Genomic DNA, 16,820 nt, shown 5'->3' with positions numbered 1-16,820 from the left:
TGATTTTAATTTTAAAAATTGAAACAAACCAAAAATTGACAAGTGGATAATATTTATTTCAAGAATACCACAAAATGATAAGTGTCAAAACTCATGAGAAATTGACATATGGCAAAAAAAAACATTTATTTATTAAGGAGGATTCCTAAAGAACTATCTTGGTATACCACTAACTTTGAATTAAACCTAATATCTCAGCTTAACATGGCATACCTCTCAGAAGAAGGCCACAACCAATATCCCTTGACACCTCCACCATAACTGTCTCTCAACTTTCTTCTCATTTGCATATACATCATCTCATGCACACTTGCAAGCCTATAACACCCATAAGTTGGGGTTGTATGCAGGGCCGGTCCCGAGGAATTAAATATCCTCAAAGGCCCAGGAGAGCAAGAAAAAATAGCCATTGTTGTTATTATAAGTTTATATTTTTAAATAAAAACATATAAAAAAATTGGGCTTTGTGCATCAGCCCACTCCCCCCCCCCCCCCCCCCCCCGGTTGTATGAGTTTCGACATTTAAAAATAATATAATATATTGGTTAATTATTTTAAATAGTTAAATTGTTTAAATGTGACAATATAAATTAAAATAGGTTTAAACAAGTTAAAAGGCGGTTTATATGAAGTTTCTGAATCGATAAATATGACAGACGTAGAAAGTGCAAGGATGAAAAGCTCGGGCTTTTCCCCGGACCGTTTTTTTATGTTTTTATGAAAAAATGTAAAAGTTTTGACTGCAAGGACCAGAAGTGTCATAATGACTAAAGAATTAAAGGGGTAGGAATTAGCAAGTTTTTAGAAAACGGATCAAAGCTGTCAAACCGTTAAAGTTTTGTGGCCAAACTTTAAATATTAAAAGGTTACTAAAAAGTGTAAAAATATTGATTGCAAGGACAAAATGTGTCAAAATGGATAAAGAATGAGGAGCAAAGTTGATAAAAAAAACATCTACATTTACTATTCCTAACTTGGAAGCCCAACAATAGTATAGGGACCAATTTTGCCAAACAAAATGGTAACTTCACTATTCCTAAGATTCATATCTTTAATATATACTAGAAAATGAGCCCTTGCTTCGCTGCGGGTCGGGGAAGGTATTCTTTTGTTGTTGGTCGGTTCAAGTTTGACAATACATATTTCTTTGTAGATTGCTTTTTTTAAACATACATATTGTACAGCCAAAAGACCTTATTTTTCACAGGCAATCTAAGAGAAAACAGAAATAATAAATTACATAGGTTGGCTATCTTAAAATGAAACATAAAAAAACATGACTTTTTCTAAGCAAAAGACTTCCCCAAAAGGTTGTTTTGTAAGGGATTCCACCTGCATTTTGTTGCTCATTCTGAAAGCAACTCCAGACATCACTACATCAGTAAAAGTACAAATGTTGTAATAAAAATAAATGAAAGTACATTGCTATTTGTTGTAGGTGGTATGATTTGTTCCTAAAGTGTTTGTTATTAGTGTATTATAATTAATGCTTTCGCAATATTGGTGGTTATTTTAAATTCATTATAGCATTACAAATATCAATGACCAACTTTTATGAATAAGAATTTCCACGTGACTCTTCAATGCTATGCAATAAATGGAATTATATAATTGGTAAAGATCTTTATAGAATACAACACTTCAAAAAAAAAACAAAATAATGAAAGAGTATTCTTTTAAAGGATTTTCTTTAAGGTGCTACTCTCTTCTAATAGACTTCACACGATCCAAGACATAAGCAATGACAAACAGTGTAAAAATGTTTAAAACCAAGGCATATACGAAAAAATCACAATAATATTTTTGTTTACTTTTTTTTTTTTTAATTATAGCATAGCAATAGAAAAAGAAATGAAATAGAAAGTAAAGGCCATGGAAATTACCTTAAAACCACCACATATTGTCAAAGAGAAGCAAACAATTATAGTATGCACCCAATCGGTGTCCAAAAATGGATCACTAAAAAGCTCAACATAAAACAAATGTATAAACTTTTATAAAAAAAGAAAAAAAAATCTTGGATGAAGTGATGTAGTAATCAAATCTTAATCTTTGAATTAGCAGCAATAAAAATCAACTTCTTAGCCTTTTCAATCGAGTTTCTTGATTAAGTCCTCTTTGAAAATAACCAATTCCATTTGAGTTGTTTTCAGATCTATTCATTAAGTGTGAGTATTTTACTCTTCTGTCCTCGTTAAGCCCATTAAGTAAAAAGGAAACAACACCTTAGTTATGTGTTCCTCTAGATTCCCATTTTTTACTCTATGTAAACATGTTATGATAAATAATCTAAAAAAAAGAAACTAATATTACATTCAAGATTCAACTACTAATATGCTAATTCCATATCTACCAAATATTGCAAAATAAACAGATGTTTGATTTGTGGAACTTCCTGAGGACAATAATTTCATGCTTTGAATATGGGAATTATGAACTATGTAACTATCAGCTCACCAAGTACCATAAGCATAAGTTAACCTACTTTTTAGTCTATCTAATAATGAATATATATAATATAATGCAAAGTATATCTGAATTTCATGATAATGTCTTCATTTTACCTTATTACCTTTTTACCCCTGCAGATATAAAGAACCAGTAGGCACATGATGATCCAACTTTTATTGTAACTTGTATTCTTCTCTTGGAAATTTCAACTATCACATATTTTGGCGTTACTGCCATTGTTTTACCATTTAAAGAACCGAGTTTGAATTGTGGTGGGGCCTTCACACGTCCATCAACTTTTGTTATGTTCATACCAACTTCCACTTCAAACTTCTTGATCGCATCTGCGCTACAAAATACAAAAAAAAACATGTAAAAAATATAAAATGTACATCAAGAAAAAAAAATAAAAAGTCATATCGTTTTTGCCAGGTGCATATTCATCATGAACCAAGCTCTCTCTCTCTCTCTCTATCTCTCTCTTTCTCTCTCTCTCTCTCTCACACACACACACATTTGGATTGAGAAGAGATAACTCTTGTAGATACTTTTTATAGTCAAATCATAATATTTCTCATTTTTGAAGTTGTATATTTGCGATGCTAAAAGGGGTATGATCTATTGGAAGAATGTAATGGCTATATGTAGTTGTTGAATTTATCATTTACTACAGGAGTAGAGCGATTCCTATATCCTAGTTTACTATGATGAAGATATGATCCCATGATTAGTTAAATATGCTAATAATGCAATGATAACAATCCTCTCAAACACCACTACATGATGTCTTTTCTTAAGAATTGGAAAATACTTTTATCAACGGAAGGCTCAAATATGAATTTCATAGAACACTTGATATGCATCTAAAATAGAAACATGTTAGACCATACTTTGATTACCTATATTGGAATATGGAATTTTCAAAGACGAAGAAAGGACTGAACACATATTTGACCACCCCCGTAAGAAGTAATCATGCTTGAAATTCGTTGTTGCACCTGCAATTTCATGAAATGTAAAGCTTTAGCAGCAAACTTAATAATAATAATAGTAATAATAAAAAGGCCTTGATTTTATACTTGCAGAAGCTTTAACATTCGCAGAGAAGATGGTCATAAGAGCAGATCCAATTTCGAGTCAGTGAGATGAACAAATGTCGGTCAAGGGTTCAACCACTGGAGTGATGGTGGTGCAGACCTGATCTGATCCCTCAACATTGGTTTCAGAAGCCACATCCCTTTAACCAAGTGGTCTAACCACCTTACTGATTCAGATTCCGACAGTACCAACAGAAAAGCAAAAAGGGGTTTAAAAATTTGAGCTTTTAGGGATGAAGATTGGACGATAGATGAAGAAGATATGGTAAAAGTGATGATTTACAAAAGAAAAATGTAAAAATCTTACTCCCCATCTTCAAGGATCGGTGCGGATCGGTGCAAGGCACAACGCCATCTTCGTCGATATCCCTTATGTTCGTGAATGGGGGCTTGGTACAAAATGGAACTCATCGCAGAAATCACACCCCAAAAGAAGCACCGATGAAAGAGGAACGATCTTTAATGCGATCGGCTCCAATGAGCTACAGGTGGAGAAGCACGCGGAGGAGACGTATTGGAGGGTAATGACGGTGGTGTAAGGAATCAACACATAAGCAAACAGATAACCCCTGACGGTGCTTGGAAGGATGACAACGTATTAAAGTAACGCAGGTTGAGTAAATTGAACAGTACCCAGGTCAGGTACTGTTTCTAAGATTCATTTCCATATATATATATATATAAAAGGAAAGTAGAATCTGTAGCCTGTCATACCTGAAACTACCACTAAATAAGGCAAAACGAGAATTGGGGGAGTATTGATAACCTTTGAAAGATTAGGGACCGACTGTGTAAAATAAACTTCTTATGCATGAAATTACAGGAATTCTGTCTGTAGCCTCTCTAATCACAATCCTAGGTCGTGTTCTACCTAAATACAAATAGTATGACCTATATATACGACCCTATACGCATTAAATAAGGGGGATACGTGAGTAATACGCAAAAAAAAAAAAAAATATTGGGAGAAAGAAAGAGAGTTATGATCGATTGGGGGAGGAAGGACAGAAATAGAGGGGTTGGGCTCTGTTATCGCGGTTACATGTTCTCTCTAGTAGGTAAGGCTTGATTTCTGATTTATGTGTCTCTATCGCTAGCATGTAAGAAAAAGTCCCGACGGCACCCTATGCCACCGTGAAACCACCACAGCACCACCGTGTGTTGTGGCTGTGATTTCATCGGGAATCAGACCTTTTGGGCTTTCTTTATGGGCATTACAAGTTATAAGAACATCGTCTAGACCTCCTTTCCTCTGGTTACATGGTTATGGGTCTAGTATTGGACTAAATGCCCATATACCACTGGGAACCTTCACAATACCACTCGTGTGTGCTTCGGTCGATGGGTTTTGGATAATGTTTAGCTTTTGTAGCTTTTCTCTTGGCCTCTTTCTTCCTATTATGGATGAGTATTGAGTACAAGATGACATTATGCTTCTTAATTCATGTGGGTGCCAAGAACACAAAATAATAGTCATTAATGTCTTATGGTTATCTAAAAAATTATACATTATTACATGTGAACGGAAGAACATGCATCCTTGTAAGACTTGTTTCATTCTTATACTTTATGTTTACAAAGTTTATAAGACTTTCCCTTACTCCTAGTGCTGTTAAAAGTGACCAAAACCACGAAACAGTCCCATGTTGGCTTAAGGAAGTCCCAAAAGCCTCCGAAGAACAATTTTCATGGACTTTTTCTGGCTTGTGAGATTTGTTTTGGAATTGGTTTATTTTTTAAGAACTAGTACTAGGTCTTATGTATCTGTATGATTCGTAAGACGGAATTGAACAGAGATAAACAACCTGTTTTGGAGCATTTTGTTCCAATGTCATACAAACGGAGGAGACAACAACTCTCCTTGATCTTGCATGCGACATGGAGAAAAATCCAAACTAAATTGGGAAAAACTATAAATGAAAAGAGTTGTAGGAAATTTTGTCTTTTTTCAAGGCCACTGGAATCAACTAAATCGGTGGTCTGTTTTATGAGTTATGGCTTGAAAACTTAACAAGGGTCGGGGTAGGAGTACTTTAGAATCTTATTGATATAATGTGTACAAAGTCATGGTGATAAATCCCAAGTTACATCCCTAACAGAATAGGTTGTACTTTTTTATAGGGTTTCCGTGAGGTTCTAGAGAAATTATGGGCCTTTATGTAGGTGAAACAATGTTGTAGAGGCAAATATGAGTACCTAATTATTTTTCCTATGCACACATCCCATATAAAAACTATGTCTTTGTTTGGTATGTGTTATTTTGTGTATTGCCATATGCATCATATATGTTATTTATGTTATATTTAAGGTGTTAAATTGTTGATATCCACTTGTTATATGCTACACAACAAATGAGCATACATGTAAAAAGGGTTAAATAAGAAATGTTGGGTGTGATTACCTATATATAGGTGATAATGAGAAAAAAAAAAACTAATAATTTATGTTCAGGTGATAGTGGGAAAATGGTGGTATGACGATATACTATATATATATATATATATATATATATATATATATATATATATATATATATATATATATATATGCTTTATGACAAGAGTTTATACCCTATGCCCTAAACCCAAAAGGGTTTGTGCTTTTTGAAATGTTTCATCAAAAATGTTTATGCTTTCTTTAAGGGTTTGTACGTTCTCAAAACGTTGTGCTTTATGAACAGGTGTATGTTAGGTTGTGCTTTGTGAAAGCGGTGTGTTCTTTGTGAAAGGGTAATAATTTGTGAAAGAGGTGATGCTTTATGAAAGGGTGCTTTTGTGAAAGATAAATACTTTGTGAAAAGGGTAATGCTTTATGAAATGGATAATACTTGGAGAAATGGGTAGTGCTTGGTGAAAAAGATAGTGTTTTACCATAAAGTTGTGATTTTATATCACTAATATTATTTAAGTGCAATGTGATTAATTTGTTAATCAATGTCACTTTAACAATTATCGAACAAATTAGTATGGTGTGGAGTGCATATTTGTTTGATTTTGTCATTGTTTGATTTTGATTTTGTCATTGTTGAAGCCCGTGAACTTACTGGGGCCGGGGGCAGTGCCAATGGGAGCAGGGTCCAAGGGGCAGAGCCCCTGGCTGGGTTTTATGTTAGTTTGTGATCCATTTATAGACCCGGTTTTATGTTAATTTTTGACAGGTAATATGACCGGTTTTGGACAGGAAGCTGTTTTCATGTAACTACCATATGACAATTTTATGACAGGAAGTTAGTTTCTGTTATATGATCAATTTCGGATTTATTTTAGGTACATATTCATAACATCTTCTTCATTCTCCACTTTAAAAAAACAATGAGTTTCATCCGATTAGAGATTTTGAGTATACCCTCGAAATGCTTTAATATGAAAGTGTTTCACAACTCTCACTGATCCACGTTTATCTATATCCCATTTTTCTTACAAGTTGTGCCTTTAATATGGACATAAGGCGGTAAATTTGTGTTAAGGACTAATGGCAACTAATGTAATAAAATTTGTTTGTGCTTAATTGTGTTTTATTTTACTGTTTTCTTGATGTGATGATTATAATGTTTTGTGTTGAAACTTATATATGTGTATTAGTCCTTGCCTTATGTGTCTTATCAGGCTTTCTATTTTAACGTATTACTTTTATGTGTATCCCAAGTGGCTATTAGTAAGCAATGCTTGAGAGTTTCGGTTTTTAGCCCTTGTGATTGGTTCGGGTAAGCTTTTACTTATGAATTTATATACACGAGTTGACATCCCATGAGTTTGAAATGATAATTATTTAAATAAAGAGAATTGTTTTAAAATTATAGTATAAATTGCTTTTAAAGATAACCAAACAAAATGTAGGATGTCACAAAGCCTCTTTTAGGAGTGCACATGCATTGAACCAAATCTTGACACCTCATAAACCATCTTCCCCATAAACATGTCGACTTGAAGAACCACCTTTTGTGTTATCACCAACAAGAATATTACAACATTCTTCCACTAAACAACTCAACTTATTTCCTCCTAAGATCTAGTGATTTCGTTCTTTAACGTCTATGTCTTAAACAATCAAACCTTGTAAATAAAATCGATTAAAACAACACCCAATTGCCTCCAATTCACCCCTTCGGGCAACCATAAAAATTCGTTACCTAATAATAAACTAAACATCACTTTCTTGATCAAAATACCCACATTATAATCAAACTGGTCACCACCCAACTGAAACCAATCTATTTTTAAATGGTAGCCAACCTTTGTTCTTGAACCTCACAAGCACCAACTTAACCTCTTGAAGAACTTTTATTGAATACTTGGTGTGCTTATTTTGAAACTCCACTTCAATCCAAAAGTTCTTTTATATGGATCCCATTTTCAATTCAAATCTCCGTAAAAACACAATTTAACAAATAAAAAAAATGATTGCCTTTGTTACTTCAATGTGAAATTGACAAATTCCTAAAAAAAATTTCTAAAAAAAACTCACCTAAGTGCGAATGAACAACTCTTGTTGCTTTGTTCTTAATCGATCAAAAATTCAACTTGAAAGCAATTTACGGATCACTCAACAATTTCTTTTACCACTCCAATAAATCTTCAACAAAAACTATAAACAGTAACCCTTTATAACCCCATCATCCGATTAAACATAAATCAATTCAATTTTGAAGTGTTTCATAACAAATAATGTGTTAATATTTTCTGCTAAACTCAAGTTGAGTTTGTTTCATTGCCTTTGATGAATATTTTTGAACTATCAAATCAAATTCAAACTTAGTCTACGCAACAAGACAAACTCAAACTTTAATTTCACCGGTGGTTTTAACTTTTAAGCCCTGTTGAATCTTATAATTACGAGTGTATGGGACGGTTTGGTTTAGTTTTTAGCTAAAACCGAACCATAACCATTATAAGTGATTAATGCATTTTGGTAGCCATTGGGTATTAGTTAATAACTTAATATTGATTTTGGTTAACGATTTTTATCTATTAATAATTATGATCAATAGTGAATATTGGTTAATCATAATAGTCGAAAATGAGATAAAAATAAAAAACACTTTGTTATAAAAATGACAAAAGACATAAAGTACAATGTTATTAAGAAAATTAACAATTCGGTGTTTTTAACCTAATTAATATGATAGAAGATTAGATATCCATTTAATTCCAAATAATTATCTTTTAAATTTTCAATTCTAAATATAATTATAAACCATATATTTAATATTATATTATATTTAAAATATTTATTCATATTATTGGTTTGGTTCGGTTTTTAATGGTTTGGTTTTGGATGAAAACCATAACCAAACCATATATATTTGGTTAATCAAAAATAGGAACCACATCATCTTTTTTTAGTAATGGTTTAGTTAAAATGATTTAGTTATTTCGTTTCATTTAGTTTTGATTCAGTTTTTCGGTTAATATGCTCATCTCTAGAAATGGCTAATTTAGATTTATAAATCAGATAAGATAATAAATAAATAAACGAAAATCAAGACATTTTATAAAAATAAACAAGTGAAGTTGTAGTATCATCATCAACCATCATCATGTAGACCTCATGGTCATGGATGGAGCGTGTTTTGTGTTCTCTAGGATGACCACACCACCCAAATATCTTCTAAAAGCCAAACATCATAAGTGAATATCTCTCTGTAAGATACATCTTTCTAAAAGCAAACTACTTTATTATAAAAAACATACAATGAGAAATTATTGTTATGGATTTAGAACTTAGTATTGTTCTTTTATTTAAAAGTAAATTACATAAATAATCCCTGTAGTTTAGTCAAATTCACAATTTTGTCCTTAAATTCAAAAATATAGATAATGTTTTTAACTCGTGGGATTTTCAATTGCAACCAATTATATCATTGAAATTGTAGGAAGATAGATATGGTAATGCACGAAAGAACAAACAAAGAAAGTCTCGTAATGTTATTAATGTTTGCATTCAAACAAATTCAACTGCAATCGAACATTTGTTTACTATGACACAACATCTAAAACAGTTTTCGAGACCACTCAAACTTAACCAAACCAAATATTACATTGATAGTAGCAGGAAAACACATAAGTAGAAGACGAGAAGACGAGAATTAGAGAAATCAGTTGCATTTAAATAAAAATTAAGCAGTGTCAAATTTAAAAGAAAAATAAAGAATCGATATAAACGAGTGGGTATCCATCATATATATATATATATATATATATATATATATATATATATATATATATATATATATATATATATATATATATATATATATATATATATTAATTCCAAAATAACTCGGTTCAAATAAGGGAGCTTAAATGAACAAAACTTAGTTATGTATAATTCTATAAATTCATGGGATCATATTTGTTATTAACCTTGTAATATAACTCAATTTTCATTTTCGGTAATTTGATTATTTGTTTGTACCTTAGATATCAATTTTGAGAATATATTTATGATTTACATAAGTTGAAAATTGATATATTTTACATGGCAAATTACAGAAAAATACAAAAATTTATCTACCAACATTCAGAAAAACTTTTGTATTTTTTTATATGCAGAAAAAACCTTACATTTTAACTTATCTTTCATATTTACCCAAATATTCATTTTTTAACGAAGTTACTGGACTTTTTTATGACATGACATTTATCTTGTTCGTTTTTAGGCTGACGTGGAAAAAAAATAAACGAAGCCATTTATTTTTGCTTAAATAAATGGTCGTTGAGTAAATGATCTATTTCTCGCGTTTTACTTTGGACAAGAGGCGGCGCTGCCTATGTTTGTTTTCTTATTAATTTAAAAACAAAAATGATAAATGTCATGTCACAAAAAAATCGGCAATTTCTCTAAAAACCATGATATTTGGATTAATGTAAAATATAACTAAAAATGTAAGAGTTTTTCAACGATTATAATTTTATATAATTAAAAAAATATCTCTTAAATAATAATTTATTTAAAATAATTCATTAATAATTTTGATTTTTTAATACGAAAGCTTAATTAATTTTATAACCGTGGTGATGACGGGTTATAAACTAGTACATCACTATAAATAGATAAATACAATATAGTGTTTTATTCCTTTGTATTTTTGAATTCAGTCAATTCACTCTAATTATCCCCAATGCATAACTGTATTAATTTTCAGTCCATTTTCATTAAAAACCGGTTCAAGATTTTTTTCCCATTTTCCATGTTTCAGCTTTTAAACGACCACGAGAATTCCTTTGCCGAATGGGTGTAGTTATTATTTGACATCGATTTCCTCAACTAAAGCAAAGGCAATGATTCATGTAGCCTTGCCAGATAACGTTGAAACATGATAATGTGTTTCATTCCCTGTCGATCAGAGGAATTTGAGTAGAGTTTTGATCGGCATACAAGTTGTCATTAATTTCAGTTGTCATGAAGAAAGGTAATGTAATTCCATTTAAATCTACGTTTCTAGTAATTCATCGTGATTGTTATAAATTATACGATTGGAGTGGGTTTTGTTGTCCTATTTTGGGTCGATTTTGTTATTACTTTGAAGGCACACCGATTCATTTTATACGTTACTAATGTGAATCTGAAAATTTTCTTCTGGACATATACGAATTTCTTACTTAATTCCTTCAAAATGCAAGCAATATCTTCGTAGTTATATAAGTTTTCTGATTGATTCCTTTTTTGTGGGTTGAAGATCTTCGAGAATTGGTTTACAACATGAATGATTTAAGCTTGTGGTTGTGAAAAGTAACTGGTCCCACTGATTAGACCAATATGATCGAATCATCAGATTCCCAAGTTACAAAATATTTTTCAGCAAATCCTGATTCTTCATCTCAAGCCATCAGTGAAGTTGATCAGAAACCTGATACCCGTAATATTGAAGAAGCAGAATCATCTCTTCGGGAGAGTAATTCTTTGAATTATGAGGTGGATTATCTAACCATTTTTCAATGAAATTAAATGCATCTAATCATGTTTTTCCCCTACTTTTTTAAACTGTAAATGATGTTTATTTATACAGGAAGCAAGAGCATTACTAGGAAGATATGAATATCAAAAAGGAAACATAGAAGCTGCTCTTCATGTGTTTGAAGGGATAGATATGGCTGCAGCTACTCCAAAGATGAAAATTAGCCTTAATGAATTAAGGAAACCTCAAAGACATTCATCTACTTATGGTGCTCCACCTTTCTCTATAAACACTGTTGGTTTACTCCTTGAAGCAGCTTATTTAAAGTCAAAATCTTTGCAGAATTTTGGGAGGTATAAAGGTATTCCTTTTGTAAGTTAGGATCACAACAACATTGTCATATATGTAAGAAATAGAAGATACTTTCGTTAATTTGTTTATTAATCAAATGAAAATATCTTATCGCTTTTGCAGAAGCTGCTGAATCATGCAAAGTTGTTCTGGATGTTATTGAATCATCATTCCCATTAGGCTTACCTCAAAACCTTGGAACCGATCATAAATTACAAGAGACTCTAACCAACTCAGTCGGGTTACTTCCTGAGTTATATCAACTCGCTGAGTCACACCAGGAAGCAATCATATCATTCCGAAGAGCCCTACTCCATCACTGGAACCTCGACAAAGAAACAACAGCAAAAATTCAAAAACAATTTGCAATTTTTCTTCTCTACAGTGGATCAGAAGAAGCAAACCCTCCTAATTTCCGTTTCCAAACAGATGGGTCATTCATACCCAAAAACAACATAGAAGAAGCTATTCTAATTTTAATGATTCTACTAAGAAAAGTTTGTTTAAAGAAAATCGAGTGGGACCCGGATATTTTAGATCATCTTTCTTACGCGTTATCCATATCCGGTGGATTCGTTTCTTTGGGTAAACAATTGGAAGAATTACTTCCGGGGATAATTGAAAACAACGAAAGGTGTTTACTTTTAGCCCTATGTTACTATGCACAAAACGACTGTTCATCCGCTTTGAATTTGATAAAAATTATACAAGAAACCGATGATCGACATATCGTGTTGCCTTTATTAATCGCTTCAAAAATTCATTCAGAAAGCTCGAATTCTACACAAGGAGTAAGGACTTCAAAGAGAGCGATTCATTTAGTGAAAGACAAATGTGAGGAAATGATGGGTGTCGCGTATTCGTTTTTGGGTGTTTCTCTTTCAGTTTCATCTCATTCGAAATCTGAATCTGAATCACTCCAGTGTTTAGAAACAGCAGGGAGGTTGACCAAAATGGTTGACTCTCAAATCGTTTATCTTCTAGGTTTAGAAAGCGCTGAACAAAGAAAGCTGGACGTTGCTTTTGGTTACGCGAATCGTTTGATCCATTTGGAAGGTGGGTCCCACGTCAGAGGGTGGATGCTATTGGCGCGAATCCTGTCAGCTCAAAAACGGTTTAAAGATGGCGAAAGTGTGATCAATGCCGCTTTGGATCAGACTGTGAAATGGGATCAAGGCGAGTTATTAAGAACTAAAGCCAAGTTACAACTCGCACGGGGTCAAGTGAAACGTGCTATTCAGACGTATACTCAGCTACTTGCTGTTCTTCAAGTTCAGTTTAAAAGCTTCGGATTCTCAAAGAAGAACCATGATCGGAAGTTGGAGTTAGAAACATGGAATGATCTTGCTAAGGTGTACATAAGATTGTCTCAATGGCAAGATGCTGAGGCGTGTTTGATGAAATCGAAGGCTATTTGTAACTACTCGGCTTCTACACGACATACCACCGGTACAGATTACAAAACAAAAACCCTAAATTGAATTTTACTCATATTCTTACTCGAATTGAGATTTGAGATGGATTTTGTTGCAGGATTGTTGTATGAAGCTCAGGGTCTGAACAGACAAGCTTTAAAAGCATATAAACATGCGTTAGATGTGGATCCTGGTGATGTGGAGAGTCTTGTTTCCATGGCGGTGGTGTTGAGGAAGGTCGGTGGCGGGGCTGGAGCGGTGGGGCGGGGCTTTTTGAATGAAGCTCTGCGGGTGGACAGGATGAAGTCTTCGGTTTGGTATAATTTGGGGTTGTATCTTAGAGATGAGAGTCCGATGGAAGCTGCTGATTGTTTTGAGGCTGCTGGTGTATTAAAAGAAACAGAACCCATCGAACCCTTCAGATAAATAAACAATCTTATGTTATAATTTAATATATATTTATATTTGTTACTTCAAAATATAGGTAGGTCGATTTTATTTGTTTCGACAATTTGATCTTTTTGGTATATAATAAGTTAATAACAAGTGAAGAAGTAATACATAAGAAATAGCGGGTAAGATTTGTAGATAACAGATGTAATTTGTTTTAAAATTGTATATAATTTTTTTACTTTAACAAAGATAGTCCCTAACATCTTTTTTTTGCACACCTCCTATGGTTTCGTTTTATTGCATGGTTCATCCCTGACATATCTAAATGAATTTAACGCCCTTAATATATTATTTTTTTAGTTTTTTTTATTACTTTTTAATATTTTTTATTAAAGAAAATATATTAATTGATTTATTAACAAGTGGTACCCACTTGCACTCCCACTCATGATCCCACCCCAGCAGCCCAGCTCGCACTCAAGACTGCTCCCACCACCGGTCATCGGCCATCGCCAACCGCCACCCAAAACCGAAAAAAAAAATCTATAACTTGCAACACCACAATTAGGACCCACCTTCACCCCATCACCCTTTAACCCTAACCCATCCTCTACTATCGACAACCACCACCTACATCTCTTGTCGGAAACAAATAAACTCCAAATCCCAAAAAAATCATGATACAAAATAAACAAAACACCAAACCAAAATAAATCCAAACAAATCACAACCTGTATTATTTTTTGGAATTTCAAATGATTGAACCTCTTTTCTTTTTCGGAAGTTTAGAACACAAAAATCAAACGCCCTCCAAGAAATTAAAACCCATAAATTGAGGGCTTTATGTGAGAGAGAGGTGGGAACAATTCCTATCAAACAAATGTGTAGGTATGGAGGACGAGTAGTAGTTTCAGGGGCGGCGATGGTTGTGACTTCAGAATGGAGATGGTAGGATTTAGGGCACTGTGGTCGTACTCGTGGGTGGAAGGCAGTTGCGATGTGTAGGTGATCTAGCTCACCGACTGCAACGAGGGATAAGATGGGTTCGAGATCCACATCTGCTTCGGTGAGGTCACCGACTGCAACAACACCTCCGACAACAGAAAAGAAAGAAGATCAGGGAGTTGCTTAGTTCGAGAACGGGATTAACACACAAACAATGGTGGTTGTGGCTCTGAATCACATCAAAATGGACAACACTCTTCTGCACTGTCGTCGCCGATCTTTTGCACCATCAAACGGAGATAGTGGTGGTGGTTTCTGACAAGGAAGAGGGTTATTGATGACGATTTCCGGTGAGAAAGATGGAGGCGGAAAGTTTGAGGGTGAGAGGTTAAGCCGATGGATTTTGTACATAATAGGGATGTTAAAGGGTTAAGTGGGGCCAACATATATTAAAGCATTTATTTTAATAGGTTAATAATAAAGGAAGCAAATAAAATAATTAAGGGTATTTTGGACATTTTAAGTCAATTAGGGACGAAACACATAATAAAATCATATCATAGGACGGTCCGAGTGCAAAAATAAAAATTTAAGGGACCAAACGTGAAATTTTGGCAAACTACATGTAATTTGTGCTTAATTATTAATAACTTAATATGAATGATTAGTTTGGTATAAAAAGACTAAACAACGACAATTTAATGGAAAAAAAGTTGTTATCAGTTGAAACTAAAATTAGTATTTGTTAATTCAATTGAAACCGAAATAAGACGGTGGATGTGTTTGGCAAAACTAGTTGGTAGCAGATAGCTGGTAATTTGTTGCGTTTTGTTACATGTTGCGTGACATAGCTTTTAGATTTGTGGTGTTTTGTTTAAACGAAACGCTAAAATCTTGTAGTGTCAAACAAATCTTTTGTTCAAAATGGAATGTTTTGTCAAATGATAGAAGCTCCCAAACGTTCCGTGTCAAACACGTCTGGTATATACTATATAGTTAGATGTTTACGTTGGTATAAATATTAAGAATTCATAAAATTTTATAGTTTTTCAAACCCAAAATACATGGAGCTATATGATCCCTCATTGGAAGTAGGGGTGAGCATGGTCCCGAAACAAGATTAAAACCAAAACTAAAATAAAATGGAAACTTGATATCGAATCGTGAATTCGATTAGTGATTTCGGCTCCAATACCAAGTTAGGATTGTTTAGTACCACTTCAAAAGATTGAATACAAATATATTTTTTTTACAAATTAGCAATGATTTTATAGTATTCGACACCAATTTGTGTCTGATACCAACAAAGCTTAAAATCAGTTTTCTGAAATATAACGTCGGTATAATATGTTAGCATATTTAAAGTGTTACAAATTTGATATATCTTATATTTTGTCAAAAATTTAAAAACATACTATTTCTCTATTCCATAAAAATAAAGAATATTAAAAATTGCTAAATTACATAATCGTTCCTCGTTTAGGTGCAAAAACGCACGTTTAGTCCCTATTTTCAAAAATTAACTCATACCGTCCCTTGATTGGTTAAAAATTACACATGTCATCCCTCGTTAGTTTAAATTTGCATGTTTCATCCTTTGTGAGACATGAAATGACTATTATGCCCTTATTATTATTATTATTATTATTTTGGTTTAATTTTTCTTCTTACAATTATTTATAAAATATAAAATAAAATATAAAAAAACACTCTACCCACCTTATAACCTTATACCAACATTTTCCCTTTAAATCCTCTTTTCCCTAAGCCACTAACAAACCACCACCACAGAAGACAATATCTTGTCGGAGAAAAGAGTCGTTGGACCATCACTCACCACCATCAACGAACCACAACCCACCTATATGATTTCCGCTTAGAGTTTTCTGGGATTGTACTATGATATTATGTTATTTCAGATGATTTGGTTTTGAGACATGATATTATGGTTTTACGTATTGACATAATCTTGGCAATGTTTTGATGAACCATTTTATAAATCACCTAATCAAAAGTGAAATTTTTGGCCTCGAATTTTGGGATGTTACATAAAAGTTGGATTTTTGGCCTCGGACTGTTCTCACAACGTGAGACATAAGGTCTCACAACGTGAGGAGTGGTTGATCCCATTTCTGATGAGCTTCTTGGGGCTCATGACGTGAGGAAATGCTTCCCATGTTGTGAGGTTAGCTCAAGTTTCATTCCTTGACTGAGTTGGCTAGGTTGAGTCGTGATGAGTTGGGTGTCGGAATGCCCACGTCGTGAGGTCAG

General features: G+C 33.1%; 2 protein-coding genes across 3 annotated transcripts; one reads left to right on the top strand and one right to left on the bottom strand.

The window, feature by feature from the left end:
* Nucleotides 1-1,128: 1,128 nt before the first annotated feature.
* On the bottom strand, nt 1,129-4,205 carry LOC145071482 (uncharacterized). Of its 2 annotated transcripts, XM_079018356.1 has the most exons (5): nt 3,856-4,205; nt 3,531-3,715; nt 3,351-3,449; nt 2,573-2,795; nt 1,129-1,351 (listed from the first exon to the last, which is right to left on the bottom strand). In XM_079018356.1, the coding sequence occupies exons 2-5, from the start codon at nt 3,565-3,567 to the stop codon at nt 1,255-1,257; spliced, it is 456 nt and encodes a 151-aa protein (XP_078874482.1). In that variant the 5' UTR covers nt 3,568-3,715; nt 3,856-4,205; the 3' UTR covers nt 1,129-1,254. The 2 variants fall into 2 exon arrangements, 1 of the variants encoding a protein (XP_078874482.1); XR_013690502.1 differs by having other exon boundaries at nt 1,129-2,800; nt 3,856-4,202.
* A 6,444-nt stretch (nt 4,206-10,649) lies between these two features.
* On the top strand, nt 10,650-13,879 carry LOC145066519 (protein NPGR2-like). Its single transcript, XM_079013802.1, has 5 exons — nt 10,650-10,959; nt 11,227-11,462; nt 11,557-11,806; nt 11,920-13,245; nt 13,330-13,879. Exons 2-5 carry the CDS (start codon nt 11,307-11,309, stop codon nt 13,635-13,637), a joined length of 2,040 nt encoding a protein of 679 aa, XP_078869928.1. The 5' UTR covers nt 10,650-10,959; nt 11,227-11,306; the 3' UTR covers nt 13,638-13,879.
* Nucleotides 13,880-16,820: the final 2,941 nt, after the last annotated feature.

This window comes from Lactuca serriola, chromosome 8, assembly GCF_051521515.1.
Source record: "Lactuca serriola cultivar US96UC23 chromosome 8, Lser_US96UC23_V15, whole genome shotgun sequence".
Taxonomy (NCBI): domain Eukaryota; kingdom Viridiplantae; phylum Streptophyta; class Magnoliopsida; order Asterales; family Asteraceae; genus Lactuca; species Lactuca serriola.
The sequence above is the reverse complement of the archived record's forward strand: the minus strand, read 5'-3'. Positions and strand labels throughout refer to the sequence as shown.